At 37.8% G+C, this 12707-nt stretch overlaps 1 protein-coding gene across 1 annotated transcript in view; it reads left to right on the top strand.

The window, feature by feature from the left end:
- The window catches only part of EP300 (E1A binding protein p300), a 78572-nt gene that overhangs the window by 35909 nt on the left and 29956 nt on the right, over positions 1–12707 (top strand). Inside the window, exons 7-10 of the mRNA XM_040637591.1 lie at positions 2965–3058; positions 3613–3750; positions 5780–5897; positions 6769–6943. Coding sequence (XP_040493525.1) covers positions 2965–3058; positions 3613–3750; positions 5780–5897; positions 6769–6943 — 525 coding nt within the window. The remainder of the gene's footprint in view (positions 1–2964; positions 3059–3612; positions 3751–5779; positions 5898–6768; positions 6944–12707) is intronic.

Below are 12707 nucleotides of genomic sequence, written 5' to 3' on the forward strand. Positions count from 1 at the left end.
CATACACATACCTTTTACCTAGATTTCTTTATTCTTAGCATTTTTGCCACGTTTGCTTTGTTTCTGTATGTTCTTGAGCTGTCCCGACATTTGACTGCTGTTTCAGCATATTTCCTACTAAAAAGGATATTCTTCTCCGTGACCACAACACCATTATCATGCCTACAAAATTTAACATTTGTCAGTGTCATCTAATGTAGTCTATATTTTAATTTCTCCAATTGTCCTCAAAGTCATTTGAGTTTTCTCCAGTTTGTTATGTGCCATTTGTTTCTCTTAATCTAGAAGTCATCTCCCCTCTATTCATCACACATTGACTTTTGATGAACACTGTAGATTGTCCTATAATTTGGATTAGTCTGATTGTTTCCTTGTAATTAGATCCAGATCAAACATTCTTGGTACGAATATGTCATGTATAGTGGTGTGTATGTGATCAGGTTTAAATAATTTCAGCATAAAAATGTCTTGGGACTCTTTATTTGCCTTTAACTGGCCTTTGTAGTATCCCAGTTCTCTTTATTATGGACCTCCAAATTATTGGTTAGCTATCTTTCAGCTATTTTATGGAAATTCTGGAAATATTACTGTTAAGAACTCCTGGGTTTTGTTTTGTACTCTCTTCTAATGGTCTTCTGTCTCACCTATTTGTCAGACACAAGTGCTAGTTTATGTTCCGAGGCTGTTGGATTTTTAGAAAAGTAGTATTTGTGTTTATGGGTCTGTGTCACACCATCTTTCCCTGAGGTGTGTAGTACTGGGTACGATGAAGCACCTAAGCAAACCTTTATACTAGTGCTTGTAAGCAGACTGAGATATTGTCACTCTAACAACCTGGGACTACAGGTTTGTCTCCCACTGTGGCAGAACTGGCTGTAATGCTGGAATTTTCCGTTAAAAATTTCAGGTACCTTTGATTGTTGGGGACATTTGAATAAATGAGAAACAGCATTCATTCAGATGCGCTATGTGCTAAAAACAAAAACAAAAACCACATATGAAAGGGGCATGGCCCCTACTTTGAAACATCTCTAGTTTGTATAGGCGAGGAAGCAGTTAAGCAGACAAAACTACAAGATCTCTGTTAACACACATCAGTTTATAGAGATTTTGTAGCCAGAAGTTGGAACCCCTTCTGGAGCCCTAAATTAGAGCCTCTTTGTATAAGACTTCCTTGACCATATTTGACCACATTCTTACAGTCCCTGCTGAGTTCCTGTACTCTATAAAGGTTAGTATGGGATTCCTCCTAGGGGTTAGAGAACAAAAATATATTATTTTTTTATTTTTAGAGGGGAAGGAGGGCAAAGAAAGGGAGAGGGGAAGAGAGAATCTTAAGCAGGCTCCACGCCCAGTACAGAGCTAGTTCATGACCTGAGCCAATATCAGGAGTCAGATTTAGGGCACCTGGGTGGCTCAGTTGGCTAAGCATCTGCCTTGGGCTCAAGTCATGATCTCAGGGTCCTGGGATTGGCCTGCTTCAGGCTCCCTGCTCAGCGGGGAGCCTACTTCTCCTTCTCCCTCTGCTGCTCCCCCTGCTTGTGTGTGCACACAAGTGGCCCCCCCCCCAATAAATAAAATCTTAAAAAAAAAAAAAAAGACCCTTAACCGGCTGAGCCACCCAGGTGCCCCAACAAAAATATATTCTTGATGATTTTTAGGTATTATGATTCCTTCCCCCTCCCCACTTTCTGACTTAATCTCTGGCAGTGCCAGTATCGTTATACTTCCTTCATTTTTGTATTCTCAAGTGAATGTTCACTGTTGGGACTTTTTTTTTTAACCCCCTCTTAGGATCTTAAATATTAACCTATATAAGGGTATTCCTTCTCAAGTTATGATTGAGCCTTAACTTGGAGTCCGTGCCGAATATTAAATGGACCTGGGGACCTCATAGAGAATGTTTTGCTATGTTTTCATGTGCCGTCAGAAAACAATAAGCAAATTGGTGGAGTGTCGTCACTTTTTCTTTTACTCCTTCATGCTGTTGCCATCAATAAAGCAAATAAATGTTATGGGTACCTAATTTCTCTTAAAAAATGAGTATGTACCCATGAATTGTTTACACTGACAAATACAGAATTACGAACAATACAATTCTGTTTTAAAAGACCACTTCCAGCCACTACATTTCAGAGCTGGGTTGATGTTGACAGAAGCAAATTTCTGCTTAAGTATTTAGGAAACATGGTGAAGGAAAGCACCAGCAATTTTCTTCATTAAATGTTATAGATTTAGCCAGTTATTTGCATTATAGTGGGAAGTTTTTACCTTTAGGTATATTAATAGAATTGTGTATTCAAAAAGTTTCCTTTTTTTTTTTTTTTTTAAACCACATGAAAATCTGGTTTAGTGGAATATTGCTGTTTTTGTTTTTAAAGAAATAGACTATTCATTAAAATTGCTAATTGAAGAGGTAATGTATGAACACAGAACTGTTCTGGCCAGTTTGAAGGAGTATTCAAATGTTTAACCACAACATCATCTTTCATTCCCCCCTCTCCAAGGATCATCACACCTAGGTTCCTTGTGTCCTTACATAAGTTGTGCTTATGAAAACACGCATATGTAGTTGTTACCTAAACAGTTTTGGTTCTCGTTTTTTTGCTCCTTTTAACATCGTTGAACTCAGTGTCTATCCGTACGTATATGAGTACACCTATAAGACAAAATATCAGAAGTAGAAATACTAAGTCAAAGCGTGTGCATGGATTTTTTTGTCAGCATTTGCCAAATAGCCCTAGTATTTTTTTTTCCTGGTTTGTCATTTGTCTTTTTTCTCTTGGTGATTATTTTATTTATTATTCAAGTTTCTAAATGTCCTTACGGCTTCTGGGTTTTGAGTCTTTGAAAGGACAAAAAATTCTTGGGGTATGTTCTCCTAGTACTATAAAAGCTTTTCTTTCTGTCGTTTGTTCTTTTTGCTATTGGTATTTAAAATATTCTTTGTTTGTTTTGACCTAGGTGCTAGTCCTATGGGAGTAAATGGAGGTGTAGGGGTTCAAACGTCAAATCTTCTTTCTGACTCAATGTTGCATTCAGCCATAAATTCTCAAAAGTAAGTTTTTTCTCGGTGTTTGCCCTATGTCATGTTTTAAACACTTGTTAGAATTCCTTATTTGAGTTGTTTCCTTGATTTGAAGCTGTCCTTGATGAATTAAGGCAAATGTTATATTTGAGTCCCTGCTTTTGGCTTTCTACAATCTTATTTGAAATTGTGTCAATTATCGGGGGTAACCTGTACTTTCCCTGGATATAGTAATGAGTTGCAAGTATGCAGCTGCTTGAAGAATGAGTTTACTCTATCCCAGAGGTAAGAATTAATCCATTGCCCAGTGGCTTCCCTGGGATAAGTTGTGTCAAAGTAACGGTTTAGTCTTAGAACGTGTAACACTTAAATCTTCTAAACCCAGGACTTCATCCTCCCCTCCAGAGGATGAAGTGTTGTGGGTTAACTCTGCCTCACACAAGTACAAACACATACACTCTATTTCTTTATATAAATAGACTTGTCATAGTGTGTTGGATCCATTGTGGTCATCACTGTCAGCTCTAAATGAAATCTTTCTCCTACCTTTTTCACTAAAACTGTTTCACAATTCCTTTTTAAAGCCCAATGATGAGTGAAAATGCCAGTGTGGCCTCCCTGGGTCCTATGCCAACAGCAGCTCAACCATCCAATACTGGAATTCGGAAACAATGGCATGAAGATATTACTCAGGATCTTCGAAATCATCTTGTTCACAAACTGTATGTCTTATTCATAAAGAGTTACCATGTCAACATGCTTCCAATCTGCCAGGCACTTAACCACAAGAGGAGTGTTACTGATTTTTCTGTAGCCTGGCTGTTGCTGCTAATGCTTCTGCTCCTGTGGCTTTCTTGCTTCCTGTTCTCTGCTTCTCAACTTTTCTACCATCATTTGTGGGAGCCCAGCTGTAACAGTGTATAAACTATTCTACCTAGTGACTGTTTTCAGTACATCAGCTCAAAATTATTTTAGTGTCACTGCCTTTTGCAAAACTCAAATTTTAAAAGAAGAACCAGGTCTCAGTGCATTAGAATATGGTAGTGGTAACACTTTTATTTAATAAAACTCTTAAGATGTTGAGTGGTGGCCATTCTGTGGTCTTCTGGCCCTCCAAAAATACATGTCAGTGGTTTGTCCACTGTTGTGGAGTTGATGTATGCCAGGCATTCAGCTTCTTTAAAGAAGTGACTTCTTTAAAGACCTCTTGTCAGATGAAAGAGGGGGAGGGATAGAAAGCAGTAAAATATAATGTGCTTGATATCATAAAAGTAGAGCTTGGACCTCACTCATTACAGAGCTTGCACTGTGAATGACGTCCAGCTTTTTTTTCTCAGAGATAGCAGTCTTTTGACTTAATAGAAGGGTCTCCTTCATTCCATCCATATTTTTTATTGGTTTAGAACCATGTGGCCTTTTTTTTTTTTTTTTTAAGATTTTATTTATTTATTTGACAGAGACAGTGAGAGAGGGAACACAAGCAAGGGGAGTGTGAGAGGGAGAAGCAGGCATCCCACGGAGCAAGGAGCCTGATGCGGGGCTCGATCCCAGCACCCTGGGGATCATGACCTGAGCCGAAGGCAGACACTTAACGGCTGAGCCACCCAGGCGCCCCAAGAACCATGTGGCCTATCTTTTATCTAAACTTACTTTTATCTTACATTAGCCTACCAAGTATATTTAAGTTTCATTTAGGAATTCAAAAATGATGGCACTAGAAGTGGAATTTGATAACAAGGAGAAAACTCTATTTTAATAAAATGAATTAAAAAAGAACAACCAAAACAAACTTATTTTGTGCCATTCAGATTATTTAACAACCGTTATCTCATAACAGATAATAGATTATTTGGGATTGATCATCTGATTTGACATTTAAAGTATATTATGTGCTTGAGAATTTTTTACCAACTCAGATATTCTTCTAAACTTCCATTTATTTCTTTTCCATCTGGTTTTTCCAAATCCTGCACAACTGAACATGAAATATCCAAATAGTAAAATTAATGACTGGAAATATGTTTGTTAAATCTTCAGAACACTAGTGCCAAGCATTTTGTAGGGAACTGTTAGACCGTAAAAGACATTGAATGGGACAGAATCATTATGCATCTCTGCCCCTTCCACTTCATGTTTTTTATCTTGTAAGACTTTGTAGTGATTATTAGGTTTTATTTATTTATTTATTGAGAGAGAGAGGGAGACAGAAAATCCTTAAGCAGCTTCCATACTCAGAGCATGGAACCCGACACTGGGCTCCATCCCGTGTCCCTGAGATCATGACCTAAACTGAAATCAAAAGTTGGATGCTTAACTTGACTAGGCCACCCAGGCGCCCCATTAGGTTTTATTTTTATTAAGCTGAATAAATTCAGGAGAAGAGAAGGATCTGAAAAGGCAGTTGGTCCTTGACACTATGACAAAGGTCAGGTTTCCTCACTTCCTTTATGCAAATAGCCTGGTATAATTTTTTTGCTCTATGTTAGAGTGACAGGGACCAGAGGCGATTTTTGTGGTGTCATTTCTTACATTCTGATCAGGGAAACCTTTTGTTTACCACAGAGACAATTTCATTTGGACCAGTATTATTTAATATTTGAGTACATCCCACCCCTTATTATCTTACTTAATGTGCACATTGTATAAAAATGAGAAAACCGTAATCAGGAAAAAGTTTAAAGTGCTGTATATTATTGTGATAAAAATGAAAAGTTGACATGATATTATAGTGGTAGAATTTTCTTTTCCTAGTGTTCAAGCCATATTTCCTACTCCGGATCCTGCTGCTTTAAAAGACAGACGAATGGAAAACTTAGTTGCATATGCCCGGAAAGTGGAAGGGGACATGTATGAATCTGCAAATAATCGAGTGAGCATCTGTTTTTCTATATAAAGTCAGAAATGGACCTGTTCTATTTTTTTATTCTTCTTTGTAACATATACAAGTACTGTTGTACTTAAGAGAAGGGTACCCTTTAGCTATCCTATCTTATTCCCACTGTGCACAGTCAAGATAACAAAGCAATTTTCTTAAAGCGTATGTCATCAAGAATCATACATTTTTCCTCTTAATAATACAGTGCACTAGCATGACACTTTATCTGGGTTGTCCTTCTGTCAACTTAAAAAGTGGTTGAGCTGTTACCAGCTCTGTGCTATTTTCACTAGAGTATGGTGAATCAGCTGCTTAGTATGTTCATCTCAAGTAGTATTCCAGTTTCTCTACATCATTTGAACTTTGTTCTATAAATTGGCAGTTTTTCAAAGTACATTCATTCCATGTGCTGCAAATTGCCAGTTTATATTTTGTAAACCTACTTTGAGAGGTCATGCTTTACTATGTAGGTTCATAATAAAGCTGCTTTTCACATAATGATTTCAAACATGAACTCACATCTGGAGTGATCTAAGAAAGTAGATTAGATGGTGGTTATCAGAGGGGAGGGGTGTGGAATGGGGAAACAGGTGATGGGAATTCAGGAGTGTACTTGTGATGAGCACCGGATGGTGTATGAAGTGTTGAATCACTATATTATACATTTAAAACTAATACTGTACTGTATGTTAACTAACTGAAATTAAAATAAAAACTTAAAAAAATAGATTAGATTTTCCCCCCTTGGGGTTTCTGCTTACCTCTTTAAATGAAGCTAATGTCGGTTCTTCGGTCATTTTTTCTGTTACCTAATGTAGTTCCTCTTTTTTTCCTTACCTCTGTTTTATTTCCAACATTCAAAAAGGCGGAATACTACCACTTGCTAGCTGAGAAGATCTATAAGATCCAGAAAGAACTAGAAGAAAAACGAAGGACTAGACTACAGAAACAAAACATGCTGCCCAGTGCTGCAGGCATGGTGCCAGTTTCTATGAATCCAGGGCCCAATATGGGGCAGCCACAACCAGGAATGACTTCCAGTAAGTGCTTTTTGTTACAGTTACTTCGGGGAGAAATTGGTAATAAAATAAATGATTTCTAACCGAGGTCATTAATTTGCGTTAGCTTATTTTCCTAGAGTGTCTGAATGATCCTTTTTTGCCTTTGCAAAGAAACTAATGCATCCCTTAGTAAAAGAAGTAACAACAGCATATTTAAGATTTCTGAGCATAGTAAGTACTTAAATCTTGATAATCTGGCATCATTTTTAGAAGCCCAAGATACTTTTCTGTCAAAGTGACACCTAGAAAATGATAGCGCACAAGTTTACACTGACTTGAATTTGGTCGGCATCCAATAGATGTAGGCCAAGCGGTTCAAAGTCCCCACCAGCTTTCATACATCCTGAACAGATAATAGAGATCATGTTAGTTAGCATTGTCACACTTTCTCCTTTTTTTTTTCCTTAAGATTTTATTTGACAGAGACACAGCAAGAGAGGGAACACAAGCAGGGGGAGAGGGAGAGGGAGAAGCAGGCATCCCGCTGAGCAGGGAGCCTGATACGGGGCTCGATCCCAGGATCCCGGGCATGACCTGAGCCGAAGGTAGTTGCTTAAAGACTGAGCCACCCAAGCGCCCCTGTCACACTTTCTTCTTGACACAATATGTTTGAAGGCTAAGAACTATTTAATTTTTAGAAGCATTTAAAATTCATCTTGACAGTTTTGGTATTCTGGTTATAGGAGCCTTCTCAGCCAAATGAATAACCAGATAGCCAAGATTATTACACATCCCCTTATTCATTCACTGACTCATTACTAGATTTCAATCAGTGAAATGAGTTTTGTACACATGGTGAAGAACAACACAGGCTATTTTGAATGTTGTGAGAAAGGCTATGAGAGGGAAAAGCCTGTATTTATTGAATCAGGGAAATCTGACTACCTGTAGATAGTGCCATCTAAGCCAGTAGGTACCAACTCATATGTCAGGATTTTAGGTGGGCTGAGAAATTCATCTCCCTCAGGCCTTGAAATAGTAAAGTGGTGAACTCCTGGTTGCCGCAGAACTTACGCAGCCCCATTTGTTAAATGCAGTGTGCTGGATACATGTTCTCATAGGGCCGTGATGTGGGAAGAATTGAGAAGAGCCACAGTTTTTCTGGCAGAGGATGAGTATACATGGAGGTCCACTGGCAAAGGCAAAGCAGCTGTTTTTTTGTTTTGGTTTGGTTTGGGTTTTGTTTTTGTTTTTGTTTTTTTAAGGTTTTATTTATTTGAGGGAGAGCATAATCAGGGAGGAGGGAGATGGAGAAGAAGGCTCCCTGCTGAGCAGGGAGCCCAATGCGGGGCTTGATCCCAGGACCCTGGGATCATAACTAGATCCAAAGGCAGACGCTTAACCTACTGAGCCACCCAGATGCCCAAGCAGTTGTTTTTTGAGTAGGTAGGAAAACAAATGAATAGAAACAAAGTCAAGACTAGAACCAAGTAGACTGATTCAGTGCTGATGGTCTAAACCAGGACAGTTAGGTATAGAGACAAGTGGACAAACCTGAGATACTTGGGTGTGATAGTTTTCTGAAGTTCTTTAGAAGTTTGAGCCAAGTCTAAAGTCTGCAGATACTAAATTGTGGTCTTACATTAGAGGGAAAGCAGTATGGTGTCTCGATGCAGACAGGAACAAATATTAATGGAACTGAATAGCCTCTAAATATATGTTGACCTTTGGCCTTCTAAATCTGGCATTTTGTGAATGAGATCCCTACCTTATCCCATATGCAAATTAATTTATAAAACAAAAGTTTTAAATTTTAAACAAAAAATTAAAAGTAGTACACAGAATGTATTGAAGAAAATATAAAGTGAAATGAAAAACATCTTTAAACTAGATAACTACCTAGAAATTTTGAAGAAAAGACAACAGAAGATACCATAAACATAATTAATGGACAAATCAAGGTAAATATTTTCAATATTAAAGGTGCTAATTTCTTAATATATGACTTGGGGGGAAAAGATGAAACATGGGAAGAAAAATGGGGAAAGAAAAGGAAAGAACAAGTAAAATCAACGTGACCTTTTGGGGTCTTTGAATGTTAAAGTGGGTATTAAAGACTGTATAGTAACATGGTTCTGGAATATGGTGTTGGTGAGAATTTAAATGTTTTTTTCATTCCCTTGAGTCCAGTTGTTATGTTTCTAAAAATTTAATTCTGAGTAATGTACAATTGCACAGAAATATTCACAATAGCATTATGTATACTATGGAAACATCTTAACAGTGCCCCCCAGGATTGCATTGCTAAAGTAGCCACATAGCTGTACACTGGAGTATTTTAATTGAGGCTTCTCCAGAGCATTCCCTTTTTACCCAAGCAGTTGGAAGGTTGAACAGATTTAACCAGCCATCTGGAGCCCTCTACTTAAAGGTGAAGGGCAAGGTGTGGCTGCTACAGAAACCACTCTAAGGTAATTCCACCTACCTCCTGAGCAGACGGCTTACCGTCAGGGGACTGCTCCCTATGTAGAGATAAATAATGATCAGGAAGGATTCATCCTGTGGTCCTTGTATAGATAATTAAAATGGCAAGGGAAATTCATTATAGAAAAAGAAAATGTTCAAAAGAAAAAATTACTACACAGAAGAAATGAAAACAAAAAGGGGATGAAAAATGAACTGGGAGGGGCACCTGGGTGGCTCAGTCAGGTAAGCGTCAACCTTTGGCTCAGGTCATGATCTAAGGTCCTGGGATTGAGCCCTGCATCGGGCTCCTTGCTCAGTGGGGAGCCTGCTTTCCCTCTCCCTCTCTCTGCTTATGTTCTCTATTTCTCTCTCTCTCTCTCTCTGTCAAATGAATGAATGAATGAATGTTTAAAGGGGGGAGGAGAATGAGCTAGGAGAGTTGACTGAGTTTAAAGCCAGATTAGCAATTTAAAAAAAAACCACAGAAGATAAGAATTAAAACAGCTTTATTTAAAAAGGTACAAAATATGGGGCACCTGGCTGACTCAGTCAGTGGAGCATGTGACTCTTGATCTCAGGGTCATGAGTTTAATCCCCACTTTGGGCTGTAGAGCTTACAGTAAGAAGAAAATTAGTAGGTGACAGATACATAGAAAAAAAGATTTGAGGGATAATGTTAGGTACTATTGCCCCATTTTACCAGTGAGGAACTGAGGCATAGAAAGGTGGCCTGACTTGCTGTGGTCACGATGTTAGTGAGTGGCAGAACCAAAAATCAAACCCAGGCATTTTGTCTTCACAGTCTGCTCTATAAACCATTCAATATGTTAAATACAGTTGTAATTAAAAAGTAATAAAAGAAAGTTTTCTTGAAAGAAAAGGCTGAATTGCCCAACCAAACCTAGCTTACAACTGTCTTAACATAAAAGTAGATGAGGAAACATCCAGAAAATAAAATCAAACCATGAAGAAAGGGAGTGATTAATTTGACCAGATGAAACACCCGAAGTGCACCATAAGGAAGAAACTAGTTAATAAGATAAATATATATGCACCCCCATGTTCATTGCAGCATTATTTACAATTGCCAAGATAGGTCCATCAGTGGGTCAAGAAAACGTGTGTGTGCGCCTGTGTCTGCACACACCCACCCACAAATACTACTCAGTCATTAAAAAAAGGAAGTCTTGTCATTTGTGACATGGATGGGCCTTGAGGGCACTGTGCTAAGTGAAATAAATCAGAAAGACATGATCTCCCTTATATTTGGCATATTTATTTTTAAAAAATTAGTTCACAGATCCAGACAACAGTTTGGTGGTTGCAAGAGGCGGGGTGGGGGCAGCAGTGTGGATGGGGGTGGGTGATAGGGGGGAAGATCAAAGGTACAAACTTCCAGTTATGATTAAGTCCTGAGGATGTGTAATGTACAGCACGGTGACTATGGTTAGTACTGTATTAGACATTTGAACCTTGCTAAAAGAGTAGATCTTAAAAGTTCTGATCACACACACAAAAAACCCACCTTGTTGCTCTGTATGGTAATGGATGTGGGGCTGACTTACTGTGGTGATCCTTTTATAATACACACAAATACTGAATCATGTACACCTGAAACTAATACATTGTCATGTCGGTTATATCTCAGTTTTTAAAAAAGGTAGAAAAACGTGGTAGGAAATGTGGAAAACACAATTTTTATATTCAATGTAATCTGTCAAGTTCAGTATGAATTTATTTCTACCTCATTTTTATATTTGTATGAGAAAATGATTATGGGCACAAGGAAGGATTATGGAAGACTTGTACTTTCTCATTTTTGTATTTCTGTAAAGCCCCCCCCCCCCCAAAGGGCATGCGTTATATAATCAAAGGGTGGCTATGGTAGGTATTTGTATTAGCCTAGAAAGGTGTTTATAAGTGAATATAAACAACATATATGCGCAGTCTTTAAATGATGAACCTAATTGTTAATGAGTTGGAATAAGGAGCTAAGGAGCTGACTCCTCAATTTTTTCAAACATAAAAATACTAAGAGAAACTTGACAAGTATGTATATTATCTGTATAGTATTTAATATGACAATTCCCAGAAAAAAATTTCTGGAAGAAATAAATGCTAACCTGTTAATATTGGTTTCTTGTGGGGGTGATAGGCTTACTTGGGATAAATTTAGTGTTGTGTTTTAAAAGGTTTTTGATTGTCCAATCTATGTGTGTATTTTGCATTGAGAGTGTTTTGTTTCAATGTGAATGATAAGCATTTTAATTAATGGTTTTATATGTGTGTATGTATATACTTTTTAAAATTTTCTAAATCAAAAATTATCAAAATGTTCCTTCAATGTCCATCAGATATTCCTTATAAGAGAATTGAAGAGCTGCCTCATGGGCCAACAGTAGGTTTTATGACACATTTATACCATGTAGCCAGTAAAAACTAGCATGTACATCGTAGTTGTAAGTGAAGATGTCATGGCCAGATGTGGGCAGTAGAATTAGGTTTTAGTTTTTTCATTTAATCTGATTAGTCTCACATAATTGAAAAGGTTTTGCATTAGAATATGGATTTCTGGTTTCCTTTAAGAAGGGAAGGATCTAGCAGATTTGGCCCTCCCTCCTACAAGGGTACCGAGTTGTGGCTGCTTGTTATAACAGTTATGCTTTCCCTGCTTCATCCCAGTTGCTCCCTGTTCCCTGTACTTCAGATGCCTAGTCTTTCCCACTTGTTGATACTAACTGCTTGGTCCCTGCTGGCATTTAACTTGTGACACCTGTCCACATTGACAGGAAAAACATTCTTTATATATTATGTGAAAATCTTGCTTTTACATAAAGTGTAGTGAATACACATGTGGAAGATTAAAACTATAGAGGTTTTATCTGTCATACGTTCTCTAATTTTTATATAGTGAATGTAGGTTATATGCATAATTTTATAAATCTTGCACAGTTGTGGATAAGAGTATATGAATAAATGTTTAGAATTCTCTCCAGTATTCAATTTGACTGTTTTAGTTTTATTAAGAACAATATTAGTGGTAAATCCTGGTGGGTTTAGTTACTTGAATTACACTAAACCACTTAGTTGTGTGGTCATTTTTGTTATTAGTATAGCACACTTGTAGAAGTGATGGGGAATTTCGAATTGTCTGAAGTGTGGTAGGCTTTCTTTAGGGCATAGTCTGCCACAAGCATATCTGAGGCTTGAGTGCATAGCACTTTGGGTTGGCGGGGTGTCCAGGGCAGAATTGGGTCACTGCAAGCATCTTGTCTTTTCCCAGAGTGCTGTAGAAGTGTTATTTTCTCTGCACCATGATATGGAAACGGTTGGAAAG

The sequence above is a fragment of the Ursus maritimus genome, unplaced genomic scaffold (genome assembly GCF_017311325.1).
Source record: "Ursus maritimus isolate PB19 unplaced genomic scaffold, ASM1731132v1 scaffold_21, whole genome shotgun sequence".
Lineage (NCBI taxonomy): Eukaryota > Metazoa > Chordata > Mammalia > Carnivora > Ursidae > Ursus > Ursus maritimus.